General features: G+C 34.4%; 3 protein-coding genes across 7 annotated transcripts; 1 reads left to right on the forward strand and 2 right to left on the reverse strand.

Moving 5' to 3' along the window:
- The first annotated feature begins 1,270 nt into the window (after positions 1-1,270).
- LOC111455337 (protein TONNEAU 1b-like) lies at positions 1,271-4,749 on the forward strand. Of its 2 annotated transcripts, none has more exons than XM_023096963.1 (8): positions 1,271-1,504; positions 2,090-2,222; positions 2,456-2,544; positions 2,698-2,820; positions 3,029-3,159; positions 3,258-3,283; positions 3,358-3,514; positions 4,411-4,749. In XM_023096963.1, exons 1-8 carry the CDS (start codon positions 1,418-1,420, stop codon positions 4,460-4,462), a joined length of 798 nt encoding a protein of 265 aa, XP_022952731.1. In that variant the 5' UTR covers positions 1,271-1,417; the 3' UTR covers positions 4,463-4,749. The 2 variants fall into 2 exon arrangements, with proteins under 2 accessions (XP_022952731.1, XP_022952739.1); XM_023096971.1 differs by having other exon boundaries at positions 3,370-3,514.
- Positions 4,750-5,242: 493 nt separating this feature from the next.
- Positions 5,243-9,488, reverse strand: LOC111455297 (interaptin-like). 2 transcript variants are annotated; one of them, XM_023096906.1, is made up of 6 exons: positions 9,302-9,488; positions 8,468-8,645; positions 8,231-8,381; positions 6,169-8,131; positions 5,881-6,087; positions 5,243-5,813 (listed from the first exon to the last, which is right to left on the reverse strand). In XM_023096906.1, the coding sequence occupies exons 2-6, from the start codon at positions 8,571-8,573 to the stop codon at positions 5,496-5,498; spliced, it is 2,745 nt and encodes a 914-aa protein (XP_022952674.1). In that variant the 5' UTR covers positions 8,574-8,645; positions 9,302-9,488; the 3' UTR covers positions 5,243-5,495. The 2 variants fall into 2 exon arrangements, with proteins under 2 accessions (XP_022952674.1, XP_022952682.1); XM_023096914.1 differs by lacking the exon at positions 9,302-9,488 and adding an exon at positions 8,867-9,295.
- Positions 9,489-11,760: 2,272 nt separating this feature from the next.
- Positions 11,761-20,217, reverse strand: LOC111455311 (sulfate transporter 4.1, chloroplastic-like). 3 transcript variants are annotated; one of them, XM_023096926.1, is made up of 17 exons: positions 19,630-20,213; positions 19,151-19,199; positions 18,833-19,034; positions 18,282-18,450; positions 17,623-17,688; positions 17,441-17,548; positions 16,829-16,936; positions 16,658-16,723; positions 16,487-16,547; positions 16,234-16,361; positions 15,743-15,784; positions 15,071-15,187; positions 14,152-14,203; positions 13,323-13,461; positions 13,097-13,185; positions 12,422-12,498; positions 11,761-12,346 (listed from the first exon to the last, which is right to left on the reverse strand). In XM_023096926.1, exons 1-17 carry the CDS (start codon positions 19,951-19,953, stop codon positions 12,029-12,031), a joined length of 2,115 nt encoding a protein of 704 aa, XP_022952694.1. In that variant the 5' UTR covers positions 19,954-20,213; the 3' UTR covers positions 11,761-12,028. The 3 variants fall into 3 exon arrangements, with proteins under 3 accessions (XP_022952694.1, XP_022952701.1, XP_022952709.1); XM_023096933.1 differs by lacking the exons at positions 11,761-12,346; positions 12,422-12,498 and adding exons at positions 12,525-12,830; positions 13,013-13,038 and having other exon boundaries at positions 13,073-13,185; positions 19,630-20,217; XM_023096941.1 differs by lacking the exons at positions 11,761-12,346; positions 12,422-12,498 and having other exon boundaries at positions 13,156-13,221; positions 19,630-20,217.
- Between the last annotated feature and the right edge of the window lie 1,134 nt (positions 20,218-21,351).

The following is a 21,351-nucleotide window of genomic DNA, read 5'->3' on the forward strand; positions in this document are numbered from 1 at the left end:
GGGGGGGGGGGGGGGGGCTAAATGAATGAATCTAACCTTAAAACTTCTAAAAAAAATACTATAAATTTTTTAAAGTTTCTAAAATTATTTAAAATACGTTTAAAAAATATTATTTAATTTTTAAAAATTTTATTAATACTTTTTTTTAATTTATGAGTATTATTGAAATTTTTAAAAATTTTAGAATATTTTTTTTAGACAAAATAGAAGTATATTTTTATTAATTAGTCTATTTTATTAAATTAAAAAAAATAAAATCATTTGATTTTACTAAATAGTAAATTCTTTAATTTAACAATATATATATATATATATATATATTAACAGAGATTTTTCAAAATTATAAATTAATAGTATTTTATTTGAGTTATAATATGTATATTAAAAGTGTATACTTAAACTTCTAATATTTTAATTGATTAAGTTATATACAAAAACAATAAAATTAAATTAGATTAAAATAAATCTATATAAATCGTTGTGGAATCATATATTTAAAAGGTATTCCATTAATAATTAAAAAATGGACATAACTTCTGGTTAAAGATTATTGGAATTTCAGAATAATTATCGATAATAAAGACAAGCGCTTTATTCTGTAATTTAATCCGTCATTTGCGGTCTCAATTTTTTTACTTTATTCCATTGTACTAGGCATATAAAAAGAACCCTTTTGACGTTGCGGTGATTTAATATTTTTACAGTAAAAATACTTTTATAGCCCTGTTGATTTATTGCGTTGTTTTTATTTTGTTACTTTCATTCAGCCTATTTTTGTCATTTACGGGTTAAATTATAAATATACATTTATTTAATAAAAAGTTATAATTTTTACTTTTTAACTGTTGGGTTTTTTCATTGAAATGATTTTATTTTTGTAAATTATAAATATTTTTACTAATGGATCATTTATTTTTATTATACTTTTTACGCATTTTTAAAAAATTAAATAAAGTTTTAAAATTAAAAAAAAAAAGTAGATTTTATTTTTGGGAATTTTGACAAGAATTTATTTAAAAATAAGAAATAGAATTTTTAAAATTTTCATATTTTCGTCAATTTCCTAAAAAAAAAAAAAAAGAGAAATAGGTTGGTAAAGCAAGTGAAGTACTTGGGCTCGAGGCCCACAGCCCAAACGACGAAAGAGTAATGTGGCCCATGATCGGTGAATGTGAAGGAATCTGCACCGTCCATTGGATCCCATAGTTCCTGTTTAAGTGACGGTCACGATTTCACGATTCGTTTTCACGAGTTTTTGCCTTGCTTTCAATTTTCCATCTTCCATTTCTGCTCTGGTGCTCCCATTGCATCCCCACCGCTCTCTATTTGATGTTCTCGCGCGCCTTCTTCACGTAGAGCTCGGGGAAAACTTCACATTGAACGAGGAAGCAGAGCAGCGAAGGAGGAGTGGACGAAGATGGACGATTATACGAGAGAAATGATGGACTTGAAGACCCTCGTCACTCGGACTCTCGAGAAGAAGGGCGTCCTCGCCAAGATCCGTGTAATTCCTTTACTTTTTCCGTCGCATTCTTGAATTTTAAGCTGTTGTTTCGTTCAGATTTTCATCTCTTCCTTCCGCTACAGATCTTCTACTCGTGTTATTTGTTCTAGATTTCTCGGAATTTGGGGGTACTTGTGCTGTTGGTTGGTGAGGACTACAGAATGAGATAGGTTTAAGCTAGGGTTTTGTTTCTACCTTCAGATTTGGAAGGACGTAGGATGGAGGACAGTGAATAATTCTTCGTCTTTCTCTTTTTTTAGCGTGAAGCTGGTTGGAATTGCAATGCAATAACTTCGAAAATTGGATCACCCTCCTAAGCTTTCAGCTATATTTTATGAATGAATTTAGGGTGTTCTAGAGCTACGGGATCTTGAACTGATTGAGAAGATAATTTCTTATATGTTCCCTGATGTAATGTTCTGTCTTTCAGCTTGTTCCCATTTTTTCATACGCTTCGATTATTATTCTCGAGTTATATTCAGCTTCGACGTTGATCTGGTGTAGGAGTCTTTATTATATACTAGTTTTGAAGAAAGATTTAATCGAAGTTCTTGAATTATCTCAGCGTACATTTCTTTTCTTCAGGCTGAACTTAGAGCTAGTGTATTTGAGGCAATTGAAGAAGAGGATCGTGTAATTGAGAAAGACGAAGGCTTGCCACCTGCATTACTCGGTAGTTGCAATGATCGAGCAAAACAGCTTCATGCTTCACCATCAGGTTCGACTACAAATACTATAAAATCAAAATAATTTATGTTGTCCAGCTTGATATAATGTGCCCCAATAATTGCTAATGGGATTTTTATAGTGCCTTCCATTGGTTTATAGATAATTGAAGTTACAAATCTAAGATGTAAAATTTTCGTGTGTAGGGTCCGATAAGGGTCAAGGGTGAACTGGATTATTTTTTAGTTTGATTCAGTACTTGAAGTAATCTAATTTTAATTGCAGGGAGGCTGCTTACTGCTCTAATATGTGAATATTTAGATTGGGCTCAGCTAAACCACACTCTAAAAGTTTATCTCCCAGAGTGCAATATGGTAATCGAGCACGTTGTCCCTTCATATGTTTCAAGTCCTACAATGACCCCCACACCCCCCCGAGAAAAAAAGAAAAGAAAAAAAGAGGAAATCAGACCCAAAAAAGAAGGATATAAGAAGTAATATGAATTCTAATGTCTTTTAATTCTGCAGCAAAAAGATTCTTGGAAAGCTGAATTGAAGGAATTTAGTAGTAAAAACGGATACGATCTTAACAGAAATGGAGATAGTGGACCGTTGCTCTTGGATGTTCTTGAGGGATTCTTGAAATTTGAGGTTAGTTGGATCTTAACAGAAACGTTTGAATGTCTTAATTACAAAATTGAAATCTTCATGGTGTATATATTTCATATTATTATTTCATACAAACAAAAAAAAAACTTCTACTGCCAACTACATTACGTGTATATTTCCCCTCTGCACTGGATAGCCAGATGTTTGCCTTGGGAACTTATCTTCTTCATCTTTTTGTTCAAAAAATCAGAACTTATCTCAAACAAGGGTTCCCGGAAGGAGAGTAACCGCTTCAGAATCTGATTCAATGTCCAGTCACGAGTCCCGAAATAGTAGGAGACCTTCATCATCTGTTGTAGGGGGTTTACCTCCAGTAGGAAGGTGAATACCTGCCTGAACTAATAATATAGCTTCCTTCCCTTACCAAATTTTTACTACTTTCCTTTTTGCATTAACACTGTTGTATATTTTTATTTCAGAACTGGTGCTGGTTCACAGGCGTCTGGTAAGTCATGTAGCTATTTCATATATGGTTATCTGCTTCCTCTTATTTGTTTATGTGATGATTTAAGCTTTCAGATAGGAGGGTAGGATCTTCAATGTCTGGTTATCGAAAAGATGAATACAGTTGGAGATACGATGGCAATGAGCTTCCTGAGGATGTAATCAGAGCCTCTGCTGCTTTGGAAAACCTGCAACTGGATCGAAAAGCTAGAAATCTAACCTCATCCTGGCGGTATGTGTGCATATTTACGCTTTCCTTTTCTCTTTCTGGAAAATTATGACTGTTTGATTGTGTGTGTATTTATTTTACTTTTTTGTCGTCAGAAAATTTCTTCTTAAAAAAAATATATACCTGCTTATTTGATTGAACTACCTCTTTCATTTAGATGCATTACTGTCCAAAACCCACCCACTACAACATATGGTCATTTCCTTCAGTGTCCAGGTTTGAAACTCCATGTCCACAAAGTGTTTCATTCTGGTACAACACCCACCAACTAGGCTAAATACATGTTGGAAAAGCTTTAAATGGCATCGATGGTGTCAGCACTCCCCAGGATTCCAACCAGGGATTTTCAGCTTCCACAACCTGTGGAAAAGGGGGCACAGCCCTGAATGGGTGTGAAAGGAACTACAAGTTAAAACCCTGGGAGTTCAAACCTGCACAATCTTTCATCCCTGCGCCAAGAACGAACACAGATTGAAAAAAAGTGAAGTTAGCCAGTTCTCTTACCAAGGAATTGCATCTAAACCTAAAAACCAAAACAAGGTGGTTTGCTCCTCTTAAAAGGAAATCTTCTGCTTGGAATATAGACATTTACACACTAGCACTACCTTTGTCTTCGAGGATCTCGCTATTCCTTGGAAGAGGCAAATAACAGGAGTTCGGCTGCAACTCAAAGGGGCGTTTAGCCCCATTAATCTCATCCTTCTTAGGACAAAAGAAAATTATTTCATCTCTGATTTAAAGGAGTGGTAGGGACAAAGGGGCATCACTCTGCCCCACCCATCTAGTAGTAAAAAATTTACCAACTCCCAATGGGGTTCAACTGCTTCCCATTTTCTTTAATTCCATTGAATTAACTTCTGTACGGCCTGTTATTCTAAAATCATATTTCTATATTGCAGACATGGGGGAGACGGACACAGTGAGGATGATAACAGAGGTGAACATATGTAACATTGAAATCATGTATTCTATTTCTTAACCTGTCCACAATGATCAAGCGAGGGTAGTGTTGATGTCGAAGATTATGTAATTTGACGTGTTTAAAATGTTTGTTTAGTTTTACCCCTTTCTGTTACTATGGACTCTTTTTAATTCTTTTGACAAACTCTCAAGCCCTGCTGTAGCGTTTGATGTAATTGAGTGAGAAGAGAATGAAAAGGAGGCAGCCGTCCATCTTTGTGAGATCATACAAATAGCATGCCTCCTTATTTCGTGTATCGATTTGGTGAGTTTTTTTTTAGACCTCATTCGTGGCTTTGACGAATTTTTACATTATACGTCATGACGTGATAGTTGATGTGCAAAAATTTGTTTTGACCCATAACTTCACAATTCTTGCACATTTAGCTGATTCTCATCCTTTATTTTGATGAAAAAGCATCCGAGGGAAATTGGTCATCATCTGAATGATGGCAAAATACTAAAGTCCGCTGCATTAAGCCCTGCAATGATTAAAGATATAGTGCGGGGGGAATCTTTTTATACACAGCTATGTGCTTTTCATTTGCACTGTACCCTTTTCCTTGTAATCTTTCGAACTCTAAATATTACCCTCTGCCTCTGTTTTTTGGAGTTCTATATGTTTCACTGTCCAGCAAATAATCACAGGTAAAAAGGAAACCAGCTTGGCCATAGTCCACAATGAAGGAAGAAACACAGGTACTAAGAGTATCGATCCAACGTCGTACCGAAACTAAAGATTAAGTTGGAGTCATATGATGGTGGTGAACGTTTTAACCATGATTTACCCTTCAATTTTGTTTGATTGATCTTTTCTATTAACATTTGATAGGTTTACACACCAAATATAATTACAGTCAGAATCTTATCCACGATTCTCTATCTATATATCTATCACTAATGCTAGTAGCAAAAAACATATCAGATTGTCAGTTCAAAGCTTGAAATTCAAACGCACCTTGAAATAATGACTATGAACAGCAAGATCATCTAACTAATCGTAACCCAATTCTCTTGGTCTGTCTCATCGTACAAGAAACTCGTCTGTAGATTCAATATTACCCAGAAGGTCAAAAGATCTGTTTCTCATGGAGTCTTTAAGAATCGTGATCTGACCTTCCCTGAGAAGTATGTCTTCCTCCAAGGATTCTATCTTCTTTTTCAATAGATTAACCTCCGAGTTAAGTAGCATATTCTCTTCATTGTATTGTTTCACTTGATCCCACATCATATCCCTCTCCTCAGAAATCTTTGGCACGGTTCCCCTAATGATAGCCAATTCTGTGGTAGATTCTTCAAGGTCATTTTGTAGCTGGTTCACATTCTTATCCCTTTTCAGAATCTGTATCGATGAAATACTTTCTTTATATATGAATTGTTAAATCAAGAACTTACAATGTTGGAATTACCTGGAGTTCAAGATCCTTTAGCTTGTGTGTAATGCAGGATATGTTGTCTTGTGCATTTTGCAGTTCACATCTAAGAATATGGTTTGCTCTAGCTGCCGTTGCAATTTCAGCTTGCAGCTGCTCGATTTCCAGCTCCTTAGAGTAAAGCTTCTCTTTCACCAGACTCGTTAGCAACCGTTCGGCTTTGAGCTCGGAGTTTAAAACATGCTGCAACAGAGAAAAAAAAAACAATAAATAACATGCCCTTATCAAACTTTACAAATCTAGACAGATTCTTAAATGAAATACCTCTGAAGCATCACAATTTAAATGCATTGACCCATCTGCATTGGTTTTCTTATGCAACAACGAAGATACTATCGATAAACTCCGTTTTAAGCTTTCAGTTCCACGCTTTAATCCTTGAACTTTTATCTCAGATTCAATGAAGTATAGCCCATCAAGATTGTTCTTCACAGCCTCCATCCCCTGTATACTTTCTGAAAGGTAATGAACTTTCTCTTTGATGAATTCAAGTAATTCTGCACATAACTGGGAGCTTTCGTATAACAATGTTAGCCCTTGATGTTGTAGACAATCAACACGAGCTAACATTTCCTCATCCAGCTTGATGGTTAAGGCACCATTATCTTTCTCACTATTCTTTAAGCGATTGAAGATGCTTATATTCTCGTGCCGAAGGGAATCAATTTCGAACCTGCAAGATTCTAATTCCCTTCTTAATCCCAGTTCTACTCCAGTTAACCTTATTTGCTCCATCTGCAATTTTACGACTCGCTTATCGAACTTTTCAAGTTCTGTGTTCTTCCCTAATTCTTGAGTAAACCTTTCCTGCAATCCATCGATTGTTTTCTGCTGGTCACAGCAGGTTCTCGTTAATCTTGTTGTTGCTTTATACAACTCCTTGCATTCTTTTTCCTTCTCCTCAAAATTTCTCTTAAAGGATTCTCTATCTTCTTTAACAGTTTTGTACTTATCTTGCAAGTCGGAGAGATTCTGCATCAAAACTTGGTTTTCGTCCCGAAATTTATCCATCATTATGGTCAAGTCCTTAACTTTTTGCTCCGAATTTGATATTAGGCTTCGATTCTCTGTGTCCCTCTCATTGATAAGAGAAACTTCCCTTTGTAGAGATACATTCTGCTCCGCTAGCTCCCGAACTCTTTCACGAAGCCTCTGTTCTTCCAACTGGTACTTTTCTAGTTTTATCGACCAGTCGTTCGACCTTCTGTCGAGCTCTATCTCCAGTTCTGACTGCAATTCAGTCTTTTCTCTATCCAGTTTCTTAGTTTGAGAATCCAACGTTTCCTTTGCCAGTCTCAGCTCTTCCTTTGCAGAAGCCCTTTCAATAATTTGGGACTCTAGAAGACTTAGAACCTCAAGTGCTAAGCTCATTTTCTCCTCAGAAAGATGTCTAATTGTCTGAACCAAACCCGAAACTCCGGTCCTCTGTTGAAGAAAGCTTTCCCGGTCTCGTTCTTCTCTGAAAAGCATGACTCTCTCCTTTGCCACCTTGATTCTCCTCCTGAGTTCCCCATCCATTTCCTCTTTGGTTTCAACAAGGTTCAACACTTCACTATGATCTATTAAGTTCTGTCTATCTAAACCAGAATTCTCCATCTTATTTCTATTAATCGCTTCTGAAGGTTCATGAACTGAATAGAATTTCTGGGGTATGACATCCACATTGGAATCATACTCCTCACTTGCGCACCTATCGAGTATATCGCCTACAGTGATTGGCACACTATTGTCGAAACCCTTCGGACTTGTTTTAGGAATCCCATGAGACTGGGAGAGTATCTCGATTAGATTCTTCGCTATGGTCCTTGGAGATTCATGTCCTAATCCATTTTCACCATACTTTGCAGGAAAGTGGTGATAATTTGAACTTGGAAATTCTTCAGATGGATGACTCATTGACTTTTCATTAATAACATGTTTCGGCGAAGTAGGTGCTATACTTCGACCACGTGGAGGCCGCCTCCGACTACCGTGTCCAGGGTAATTTCTGGGAGTAATACAGTTTTGGGGTTTGCTTGATTCTACCTGTTGCTCTCCATTATCAATATACCGATCCAAGATTTTGCTCGAGACATTACCAGATGAAGTGGAAGAATTTCCTGAAGAATCACAATAGCTTCGAGACGACACAGCAGAACATGGCCTCTCTGTTACAGCTCCATAATCATTATAAATCATCTCAAATTGTTTTTCTCTACACTGTCTTCTTAATGGTGATGCTTGACGGCTAGAAATATCACAGGCAAGATTAATCAGTTTTAACTTATGGAGAGTACTAGGCAACAGATGCTCATCCTGTTCTTAAAAGATAACTCCTAAAGCTTACCGATTTGAACGTTCACATTGCTGATCTGAAGTGCCAATTAAGTTACTATATGCAGCTCCATTTTCATCTTTTAACCCAGAGGAACTCTTCTGCTTCCCACCGTCAAGCAACGATGCTGCAGACAGCGAGCGACTTCTTCTAAGACCAGTACCTGCATTCATTTCATCAATACCAGGTTCGTTCTTTCAGAATTTGGAAGAGAAGCTCTTGTAACTCAAGCAACATTGTTCAACCCACCTTCGAATGGATGCTCTAGATAATCTCGTTTTTCCGTTTTCGATGGAGAAACTTCGGTACTGCCATTGCTAGGTGCTGAAGATCTGAAAAAGAACAACTTCTTCATGTATGAAATCTAAACTGGATTCACTCGTCTGTGAATGTCTATGGACCCGTCTCCTGCTCTTCGCTACCAAGCCTTGCACAAAGAGAAAAAGATTAAGATTCTTAACAGGAACAAAGAACTAAGGGAAGCAAAGCATTCATCATACACAGTCATAAATTATGTGAGAGAAGTAGAAATGCAAGGATAAGTAAGAATTAAAATGAAATAGCCACCAGGATCAAGCTACAAACAAGATTTCGCAAGGATTAAAGGAAAAAAAAAAAAAAAAAAGAATTACAATCGAGAAACCCTACAAATCTCATACAATCAGCGATCATCATCCACAAATCAATTTGCACGACCTTTGTTTTTGGAAGGAATTGAGAGAGAGAGCAAAAAAAAGATAAGAAAAAAGGAAGAAGAAGAAGCTAATAACCTACTGAGCTCGGTCAAAAGGATGAACAACCAGCCTTCGGGCGAACTAAAGGTTTATGCTAAAACAAAACGAACATCAAAAGATTGTATTGTCCCCACTAACCCTAGTTTCCGAAATCAACTCAGCGCATTTTACGGAAACCAAGCGCCAAGCAAAAAATTCTCACTCCGATTCTTTCCTTCTTCTCAAACAACAAAGTACCAACGCCAAATACTCTTCATCCAATAACAAATCAACCTTCGAAAACAGTAACTTAAACGCAAAATCATCATTCGTCGTCAATTTCAAACAAGAACAATAGGCAGTGACTTACAGAGAGAAGAAATGTAAGATTCCGTTGAGCAATAGCTTAAGAAAAACAGTCCGCTAAAAACTCCAAAATTCGCAGTTCAGGGGATTGAAAAGCATCGGAGAGAAGAAGAGTTGAAGGCGAAAAGTGGCCGGTGACGGCGAGACAAGCAGCGGAGTTGTTGGAGGAGGAGGAGCGAGGGAAGCAAGTAGTGTAATAGGTGGGCTTTTGTAAAGGGAAAGGGTAATTTTGTCAAATCGGAATAATTCAAAAGTTTCGGTTATGCTGAATGATAGAGAAAGGAGGCGCGGGCTTTATTTGGATATAATCCTCTGTAATCGACTTCATTTCAACTTTCATTTATTTTATTACTTTTAAATTTATATCTTATTTGGGCCATTTTTTTTTTTTTTCCTTTAATTATTCCTTCTCTTTGAACTTTTTAAATATTTGTTATTAATTTTTTAATATATAAATTATCACCGAGTCAACTTAAATAGATTTCACAACCAAACTCAACTTATACTATATGTTCGAGTTAGGATGGGTCAAGGTCGTTCTTTTTTTTTTCTTTTAATTATTTTTAAAAAAATCCTTCAAAATACATAGTACACTCATAACTAAAATCTCATAAGACTCAAATATCAAATATTTACAAGTCACAACTTATTACTAACCTCGGTTACAAATGTCAAATATTTTTAATTTTCATAATAATCTTAAAAGTAAGATAAGGTTGGGTTGTAATTTTATTATCGGGCTAGTTGGGTTGACCCGACCAAAAAATGTCAATATATGAACTAATTCGAATTTTGGTTTTTCAAAAATTCAACCCAACAAAAACTGGAAAATAAAATTTAAGGGAACCCAAGTCTTATAATTAGTTGGGTGGTTTAGATTGGTCAAAGTTGTCGAGTCATATGAACACCCATAATGTTTCAAGTTACCACATTGTAGATCTAGTGTCGTTAAAATATTTATGGAATGTCGGTAATTTTGTCAACCGTTATCACATCAAAATGTGAAAATTATAATTTATCGTAAAAAAAAAAACGGATCAACGACTATAATTTAAAATATTTAAATTAAAATAAAATTTAAATTTACAACTAGAAAGATAGAACTACCAACAGGCAATGTAATTATAACCACAACATTAGACAAAATATATTTATATATAAATAAATAATTAATTAATTAAGACAGCATCTTTGGATCTTGTACAGTTGTCTAATTTTGTTATTAAAAAAAGGTGTATAATTATAATATTAAATAAATAAATAAATAACCTTCCAGCTCCCTCGTGATTCATGGATAGCACTATACTAATTAAATTTATGATTTAAAAAGATTAAATAAATAACTTTATTATTATTAGTTCTAAAACCTTTATTAATTAAGATGATTATGAAATGAAAATATTGGAGATAATTTAATACGTATATGGAATATTCATAATGTTGGCGATGCTTCAATATCTTTATAGGTGAGAAGTTAAATTATTTGAATTTCATAAACAACGGTATAAATAATGACAAATTGACAGTTACTTATCTCATTGACTTATTCAAATTCAATAATTGAATAATTGGACTCTTATTTATTTCCATTTTAAATCTTTAAATCAACTTCAATGTCCGGGATACTCTAAGAAAGGATGACCAAAAATGGAATATAAAGTTTTATAGTATAATTAACTAATTTTCAATTGGTAAAATATTTCTTATTTGGTATTTTGTTTTTGTTTTTTTTCTTTCTATAAACCTATGTGTTGACTTTTTCATTAATACGAGTGACCACACAAATAATTTATAATTCATAGACGTTTTGAAATAAAATGTAGTAAAATGAAATGGGATATCCTGATAAACTAACAAAACTAAACAAAATAGGTATTAGTTTGGTAATGGTGAAGCAGAATCTCATTTTTTGATTGTAGGAAGAGGGAATTGGCCCAAAATTTGGATAGGGGTCAAGAGGCACTCGGGCATCGGCAACTAACTCAAGCTCCTTTCGAACCGCGCAAAATGGTCACCTATTACACAACTCACTAATTCTACCGGGGTGGGGATACCTATTATTCATTGGCATAAATTAAATGAGATATCATTCAGAAAACTAACGTACAAAAAAAAAAAAAAAAATAGAAATCGTATTATTAAGGTATTTGTAACATCTCACGTGAGGAATTTACATACAACATTTGGTAAACCCAACATTTCTCTACATCCAACGCGATGTGACCGAGTATCTTACTTGTCTTGAACTGCTTTCATGTGTTGAAAATTTGCGTTCCAAGAGGTCACCTAATGTAAGATTGTTCCAAGTAAAAAACGCTTAAATATCAATTCTTTAAAGTCTTCTTAAGCACAATTTCATATTTTCAAGATAATTGACCTGATCTCGATCCATTCAAATACCTTTGGACGTACCTTTACTACTTCCACAGACAAAAACTACAGCCTACAACCGGTGATCAAATTAAAAACCCAATTGCATTAGCATTCATAATATCAAACCACATCCACTTTCTGGCTGTTCGTAGCATACATCAAACTGAATTCATAATCAACCCGAATTCATCTGGAAACCTTTACAAAATAGACTAATTTTTCTCTCAATATCACAACCACAAATCGATTTACATACACAAAGTAAATTGGGACAATAAAAGCATACATATGCACGGCTTTACAAAATAATCGACATCCTACGTATGCGAATAAAAAATTACTAAGGACCAAATCATTTTCAAGGATTTCGGGACAGTAATGGTTCCAATTGAGGGTCAATTTCATTAGAACTTGGAAGCTTTTGGAAGCCTGACTCTAATTGGCTCACTGATAAATCCTCATTTCTAGACTTCACTAACCTTTGGATATAGGTCGATGCATCATTTGGAGAAGAAACTGGTCTCTTGGTTGTTTCCTTTAGGCTCTCCACATGCTGAAGACAAACTTGGACTGCATCATGAACTCTAACAAAAAACCACTCCTTCCCGATAAGCTCAACAACGCCAGATCTTGAAAATGTAAGTAGAACATCTCGATTTGGATTGGAAATGGCAATCTATGTATAAACCAAATGGTTATGAAGAAATCTTCAGTGATTATTTGTCGTACGAGTAAAGAAGTTATAACTTACCTGAATATCACGTAGTTTGTACTCTTGATACAAATCTTTTAGAGTCTGGACAGCACTTGAATCTATGTAAGTAACAGCTGGGAAGGTAGAGAACACATTGGAAAAATGAACACAAAGATTAATAATTTAGACTAAAGGGGTCAATAAATATGTTGATTATAAGCAATTTAGTAAAAAGTGCTTAATGTTAAATTGTTTTGATGCTTTTTGAAAGTGTTTTTAAGTGCTTCCTTAACAAGCAGCCAAAAGCAATTTATAAGGATTTTCTCACCTAATATTTCAAGTGCTAGTTACTTCAAAAGCACTTAAAAATCACTTTTAAACATGATTTTGAGTGGGAGTGTTTTTGGCCACAATCTCGTCCTTCCCAAACGTAGTTTATAAATTCAACTAGATACTAGGAGGAGCAGGATTGTTGGGAGTGAGTTCCACATTGGCTAATTTAAGGAATGATTATGGATTTATAAGTAAGGAATACATCACCATTAAGATAAGGCCTTTTGGGGAAGTTCAAAGTAAAGACATGAAAGCTTATGCTCAAAGTGGACAATCTCATACCATTGTAGAGAATCGTGATTCCTCACAGAGCATTACCATCAAAAGCATAAAAACAAAAACAAGGAAGACTAGTTTTAATTATATGTATTTTATGAGTGTAAGGGTGAATTAACTTACGTGCCATCTCTATAACCACGAAATAGACTCTTTCAACATCTGGCCCACGGCCAGTAGATCGGTCCACTTCAACTTCATATTCACGTAGCCTGTGAAAAAAAAAATCCTTTCATTGCGTTTGTTTACTTGGGAAAATTAAAGGGTAAAAAAGCAAGTTATTGTTTTCAATGTGAATGAGAGGACGAGTACGCCAAAAACTAAGAAGACCATGAGTAGGAGAAGGCACCTGTCACTGATGTAACTCGTGTTTGCAAAATAAATTGGTGCATCAATCCGAACAATCACAATTCCATTGTAAGTATATGCCTCAGGATACTGTTGAATATTTCTGTACACAGTTGTGCCAGGAAGACGCCCCAATACAGCTGTAAAAGGAACAAATCAAAGAATTAACATTGAATTATGAGGATATGATACCATTGTTTTAGACGGATATTAGTCACTTGCTAAGAAAGTGACTACAAATAGAATGATTTAGAACAAAGAAACCTAGGGAGGGAGGTTTCCAAGTTCTTTGAATTACATGGAAGATTTTAATGTGTTTTCTTTTTCTTCAACATTTCCAATTCTCTGCTTTCATCAGGATACTTCAAAATATTTAAAGTAAACAATGATTTATTTTTATTGATCAATTACGAGCTTTTGTTCCTTTGAGGATATCCTCAAAAATAAATAGGCTGAGGGTCAAGGAATAAGTATGAAGTAATTAAAAAAACACGCACTGTAACAGCTCAAGTCCACCGCTGGCTGACGCGTTTTAAAAACCTTGAGAAGAAGTTCGAAAGAAAAAATCTAAAGAGGATAATATTTGCTAGCAGTTTAGAAGTTTCCTCTAATTGAGTTTAGAAGTTTCCACTAATTGATTTGATTGGTTTGAAAATAGAAAGCATAACTACTACAGAATTTATAGTTTGTGCTTAGATGGAAATTCACCGTCCACCTCGACAAGATGTACAAATCAATCACACAACGCTGATTTCAAAAGAGGCAAGACTTAAATGTGGCACACAGCATGCCAGGTTTCACATATAAGAATTAGAAATTGAACCACTTACCCATATGTGGATTTGCAGATTCGTGAATGACAAAGGCCAGTGAAACACCCACCTACAGTAAGAAATTCACATTAAACCGCTAGCTTCTAGTGGTATTATTTGGAAATAGGCAGTCGAAGAGTTGGACAATGTTGACGGAAACATATTTAAAAGCATACTTTAATTTTAGATGGCCTAATACGTAAGCTTCTACTTCTACATTCTACACAGTGAGTTCTAACACTAACGTTAAAAGAAAAGGTTAATATAAATCTAAATGGTAGATTACGAGCAAAAAGGTGTCGTTACTTAAACTAATTATAGCGGTGTTTTTTTTTCTTTCTATTATGATATGATGTAGATTTTGAACAACATACAAACTTCTCATTGATAAATGAAAAGAAACAAAAGTGTTCAGGGATACAAACTCTCAAAAGAGTGAAAAGAACAAAGAGGAAAAGTAAAGAATATGACAAAACCAATTAGTAAGAATGAATAAAAGCATCCCAATTTATGTGTATAACACTTGAAGAATAGTGTTTAAATAAGCTGGAAAGTGGGCACTGAGCACCAACGAGAAGTTCTAGCGAGATCAAAACATTCAATAAAGAAGAAGAGCGTCCCAATTATCATTCAGAACATGAAGGAGCAGAAACCAACTCTAAGAGATGTGAAGAAGAGGAGGATTATTGATGTTTAACAGACTCTAGAGGATTCGTTGGGTTCGACGACTCCTTTTTTTCTAATGTAAGTTCCTTTTTTTATCAATATAAGGCCAAGATGTATCCTACTTCTGAACTCTAAAGATCAAAACCATGAATTTGTTCGAGCTGAAAGCCAAAGAAAAAACGGTTTCCATTATAAATTTAAACACACCAAAAAATCAGCAAACAATTATCGAAATAAAACTACTGTATCATGTCAGATTTTAAGTACGTACCCCAATTAAGACACCAATCTCAATACCAAGGAACAACGTAGTAATGGCAGTAATCACCCAAAGAAGAAAATCTTTCTTATTTATACGCCACAAAAAAATAGCCTCGTCGTAATCCACCTGAAACAATAATATGCGAAGTAAGGTGACTTATAGTTGTTCACGACAACTCTAAATGCACTTTCATCTACAATCATGAGAAGAAACGAAAAGTCCCCTAAACTGATAATCTCATTGAAACAAGCCGGGAAATTTGTTCCCTTTATTATCGTATCACCATGAAAATGTTCGCTGGCGCATCGAATGATAATTCTAGTTTATCAATTCGTCCTTGAATTTCCTATTTAAATAAACCAGGAAAGATGATTTTTTGCAATCAACGGATATGGAATTTCACACAGAAGTTGTCAGTCAAATTATATTAAGAACTAACCACAAAACTTAATAGTTTGTTCCTAGTTCCTTTTCTTGAGCAAAATCAATCAACTTACACAACATATTGGTAAATAAGAAATATCACTCAATATAATTGTAGTAACAAACATGAATAATCATGATCGTGTGCTCTATTCATGAATTAGCTTATTCATTAGATAAGAAATACATTTAGTCATCAATTGTTAATATAATCAGAACATCTAACCAAGAAAAAGAATTTACTAGATCAATGCTTACCAAAGTTATTACAGCGGAAATCACAATGGCGGCCAAAGCACACTGAGATAAAAGAAAAGAAATTAGCGAAGTTAGCATCTCTAATTAAAAAATGCTTGAATTTAGTCTAACCTAACATCTCTAGCCTTTTCTAGTTTATGGCACAAATAGAATTGGAATCTCAAACTACTTCAAAAACAACAATCAGTGAATTTTAGCCCAAGTCCAAAATGGTATACGAAAGAGAGTAATAGGAAATAATTTAAATGTTAAAGTCAATTCCAACCTAAAAGTTTGAGCTTCAAAGATTAAAAAGAGTTCAGTATAAAATAATCACATTTTCTTTTTAGCTCCTATTCCACGTAATAAACAATGATTGCAGCATTAGTATTTCGGCTCATTTTGTGACAAGAAATGGGAATGCAATGGAATGAACAATCATATGGTCCAAGTACAAGCTATCGCCCTGGTTGTGTTGATGTCTTTTATATGTGTGGATAATGGAGATAAACCTGAGGTATGTGCTCAAACAATGGAGTCAAGAAAAGAAGGGCACCGCCCATAACGATTCCTGTAACAATCTGAGATAAGCTAGTTTTTGCTCCACTTTCGTGGTTCACAGCTGATCTTGAGAAAGAACCTACAAAAACAATGGAAAAAATTAGTTACACTAACGATTCACTAAACAAAGAAATTCAAATTACTAAAGACTTCTAATGAGTCAATGATTAGCAACTGAATAATATTAAACATTAAAGTTACTACCTGTTGTGGGATATGCTGAAAAGAACGAGCCAACAACATTGGATACTCCAAGACCAAATAACTGTTCAATAAAATAATATAAACCAGAATTCACTTTTATCATGGTGAAGCATTCAGTCTTAAGAGGTGTAAAACTTCTCTAATAATTTTCAAAGGACAAAAGCAGCATACCTCCTGATTTGAATCTAACTCGTACCCGTTCTTGGCTGCTAATGCTTTCGCAATCCCAACAGATTCCTGAGTACAAAAAGAAAAGAAAAAAAAAAAAGTCCAAAAAACACCACTAAGCATTAAGCATGACTTCATGCAGCAAAAATAGAGGATATGAATAACTTCTCCTACCAATATAGCTACTCCTGTGATCAGAAAGGCAGTTGGAATCAACGACTTCACATGCTCAAAACTTTTAGGAACAGAAAACTTCGGAAGGCCTTGGGGAATGTCTCCAACCTAAACAAGTACCACTTCTTTGATAAGCATTTCCGGCTCATTATAAACGTATTCATATTAAGTTTCTAATCCATTTAAAAAGAAAGAGAAAAACAACTATAAAACTAACAAATACGTCGAGGGTTAACAGTTATATGTTCTTATGGCCAGATAAAGAGCCCGATGGCATAACGTTGGTATGAAAATCAAAAGTGTGTATTCACTTAAACTACCAAGGTCACCATTTGTGCCTTGTTCATAATTAACAAACATCATAGCTAAATTTTAGTTTATGGAGCATCACAAAGAAATTTAAAAAGATCTTGGTTTAAAGAAATTTTCTTGATGAGAAACCAAATTTTCATTGAAAATCGTGAAAGAAAACAAAGACAGACGCAAAAAAAGAGCCACAAAGTGGTTTAAAGCATATTATTAGAAAGATCATTTGCATGAAACTTGGTTGAATCTGTATAAAGTAACTAATATATCTAGAAAGAATTCTAATTTTTTATTATCAATGCTTACCAATGAAATGGATGGCAGATTCAATACTTTCGCCAATGTTGTACCCATAACAACTGCTGTAAGGGGACCAGCAACTCTGAGAAACCGTAAGTGCTTCCTTGTTTTTCCCTAATCACGAATGCTAAAATCATAAAAAGAATCTAATGATAGTTTAATACTTAATAAGTAGATAAGATCCATACCAGATGCTTCATGATTTGAAGTACTGCAAGGATAACTGATCCCATTATGAAAGGTGCCCACAAGAACTATAAATAAATAACTATATTAGCTGGTAAAATTTAAAAAAAAAAAAAACTGAATAATGTGCAAATCCGGTAACAAAAAATCATGCAAAGATACTTTATCTACTTAATTTCCCTCATTCTTTTTGTTGAATTAGTTGATGTTTGAAACTAAATATGCTACTAGAAAGGTTAAACAAGCAAAGGGAGTTTCAGGATTAGAACTTCAAATCAATTGCCAAAATAGGAGTTGATGCAAAATAATTTAAAGTGCGTCCTAGGGAAGTTAGAGAGAGGGAGAAAGAGTCAACAAGAGCCATTTGGTAGGAAGTTTGACTGGGTATTTATAAATTGGCTTAGAATGAAAAGTTATTTAGTCTAAAGCTCCTCTAATAAAAATCACAAAACCTAGTTTTATCCTGCATGGAAATTGGCATCTTTGACTTTGGTTGAGAAACCCATACCTAGTTAAGTTAACTATTTAGATACATTATACCAACAATGTGGGAAGAAATCATTTGTAGCTTGATTGTTGATAGCAAGATGAACTGAGTACTGAATCAAAACCCAGTTTACCATGCCACAAGGATATTTAATACAGTGCCTACAATACGTACCCCGTCTGCTCCAGCTATTATGCTCTCAATTAGAGGCACAATTTTGCTACTTCTTGATACATCATACCCCAGAAAGTATTTCACTTGGGATAATCCAATCACAACGGCAGAAGCTGTAGTAAAGCCAGAGATTACAGAGTGACTGATAAAGCGAATAAGCCACCCAAGCCTGATATAAGGCAACAAATAGAGTATATAATCAGGTAAAATAAAATTAAAACACTCGTAGAAGATTAATTTCCTTCATAACCAAGTCTACAAAAGTATTCTCCATTAGATTAGTGTTGGTTAAAGGTACTAGCTGTCATAGAAGTGAAATATTCATTCTCCAAAAGTAATGCTTTAGTTGTATAACACAGCCACAAACAGGATTTTAAAAAAACAACTATTATGCTCTATGTTCAATTTAAGAAGTGCTATAAAACGTTGCAAAACAAAATATTAATGTAATAGATGATTACTTATATAAAAATCAGCATGTTTCAACCATCTAGATTGTTAAAGACCTCTAAAAAAATGAGATATGAATATGAAATGATAAGGATACCTACCTCAAGAGCCCCATCACACATTCCAATACTCCAACCATGAGTGCCAATAATATCGCAAGTTCAGTGTATAGTTCCTCAGATGAATTGACAATTCCACCCAAGACATTAGAAACCAGGAGAGAAACCAATGCTACTGGACCAACAGCAAGCTGACGAGAAGAACCAAAAAATGCATAGACGAACAAAGGGAGAAAACCAGAATCTGCCATGCAATAAGAATTACAGAGTTAGATGAAAAAGGAAATTTAAAACAAAGAGGCCTTCAGATTTCTGAGCATAAAAACGTAAGTTTATTGCAATTAAGAGTGATTTTCTTACAAAGTCCATATATTGGTTGAAGCCCGGCTAATTTCGCATAAGACATTGCCTGGTAAATAAGAACAAGCAATCAGGAGTCAGGACAGTGACTAACAGTCGGATATTGTGAAAGATGTAACTAACTTAGAGTCTTAAACAGGCCAAAATCTCCAAGAGAACCTTGATATCGGATAAGAATACTTACATTTATAATGATAGAAATTTGATCTTTCTAATTGGAACAGCATATAAATTATTCTTATTTCAACAACTCAATCAGCTAGCTTAGTTTTAACTTGTACAGTTCATAATGTTCATTGTTCACTCTTAACAATTATCGGTTACACTATAATATAATGCCAAAATTGATGAAATGCAGCTTTTAAGTGTCAAGCAAGAACTTAAAGAGTTGGATCATATCAATGTGACAGTTGATGTCAGGAAAAGGTAACACAGTTATTAATATCTTCATGCTTGATAGATTGAACTAAAAATCGCACCTGCGGGACGAGCATGATACCAATGGTAATCCCGGACAAGAGATCGCTCTGTAAATACTCCCGCCATTTATACGTTCTAATCCACCGCGAGCACGGTAGCAGAAGCTCCATCCAGTTAATCCAAGTCATCTGCTTAACCTTCCCCGTCCATTTCTTCACCAGAACGCCAGCGGAATAACCACCGGCCGGCGAGGACGACGACGTCGTACTAGGATGCTGCAAGGGAATGACCTTGACCGGTCGGGTGGAGGAAGGCATGGATGAAAGGGCAGAATTAGAGGAAGCAAGACTAGACGCGCTAGGTGATGCGTAGCTAATCTCCATGCGCAAAACCAGAGCAAGGAATTGTTCAGGCTCCGATGAATCTCAATCAGTTGGGAGAGGAAAAACTAGAGCTCCCCCATTGATTCAATGAATGGAGACGTAATCGGAGCAGGTGTAGAATTGAAGAAACTTTCTTGCCGGAATCAAATTACTTTCCCGGGAAAATTTTGCAATTCACTGCTGAAATTGTTGACTGTTATTCGGCCTCGTCCGTCGGATGAGAGAACCTCTCCCTATTTATCACCTGTCACCACATAAATAAATACTGATTCTTTTCTTTTTTTAGTACAAATAAAAACTCTCCTTGGTTATATATTTATTAAATTAGTTTAATTTCAACTTACTTCTAATATTAATTAAATTTCAACCTAATTTTAATTTCAGTTTAATTTCAACTTAATATTAATATTAATCTAATTCAATTTCAACTTCATTTTAATTTATTCATTGATTCTGTAATAATATTCTATTATGGCAGCCATTTCCTTTATCTGGTTATATTAAAAATTATTATTGGTATAATTAAAAAATTAATTAATTAAAATATTTACATATCATCGTCTACCTTTGAATTTTTTATAAATTAAACAACAAATATTCAATTTAAATATAGTTTTAAAGTTCGAATATACATTTAAGCGTTAATTAAATAAGAAAAATATAAATAAAATAAATGTGAATATCTGATTAAAATATAAAATTTTAGCACGTTATTATTATTTTATTGATTAACTTATTGCATTATTTATTGAAAAAATTACTGATTTATTACATATATATATATATATAATATTTTAATAAGATAGATTAATGAGAGGGAAATTCTGAAATATTATATAATAATTCATAAGAGGGAAGTTTTGAATATACTATTTTTTTAAGTTATTGTTTTAATTGTCAAAGAAATAAAATAAAGTCGTATTTTTAAAATTATTAATTAAAATAAATGTGCGGCCCGGAATTAAGGCTTTTGGTGTAATGGGACGACAAAGCGTCCACATTCAGAAATGGGAGATGCGTGGTGAAGAATGCATCTTGGATTTTACCCGGCCCTATTTTTGTCCCTAATTATGTTATTTTAACTTTTTTCTTAAAATATATATATGAAAAAAAAAGTATTTCATTATAAATTTAGTTTTTACTGCATCTAGCTCGTTTAAACTTGGGAGTATAGTGCCTTTAAAACGACCAAATTTGGCTTCAAAATTATCCATGATCAATTTTCTCGGTTGGTCTTTAGTCATTTTTCATTTGATTGTCGACTAGCTTCAGTATTCCATCTCGTTAGGTCTCCGTTAGTCGCTGAAGCATATCGGGACTATTGCAAATGATTTTAGGGAGTTGTTCGTCGATTTTGATGACGTTTTTCCTTCTCATTTATGTGTGTGCTACTACTGT

This window comes from Cucurbita moschata, unplaced genomic scaffold (assembly GCF_002738365.1).
Source record: "Cucurbita moschata cultivar Rifu unplaced genomic scaffold, Cmos_1.0 Cmo_Scf00002, whole genome shotgun sequence".
In the NCBI taxonomy this organism is placed as follows: domain Eukaryota; kingdom Viridiplantae; phylum Streptophyta; class Magnoliopsida; order Cucurbitales; family Cucurbitaceae; genus Cucurbita; species Cucurbita moschata.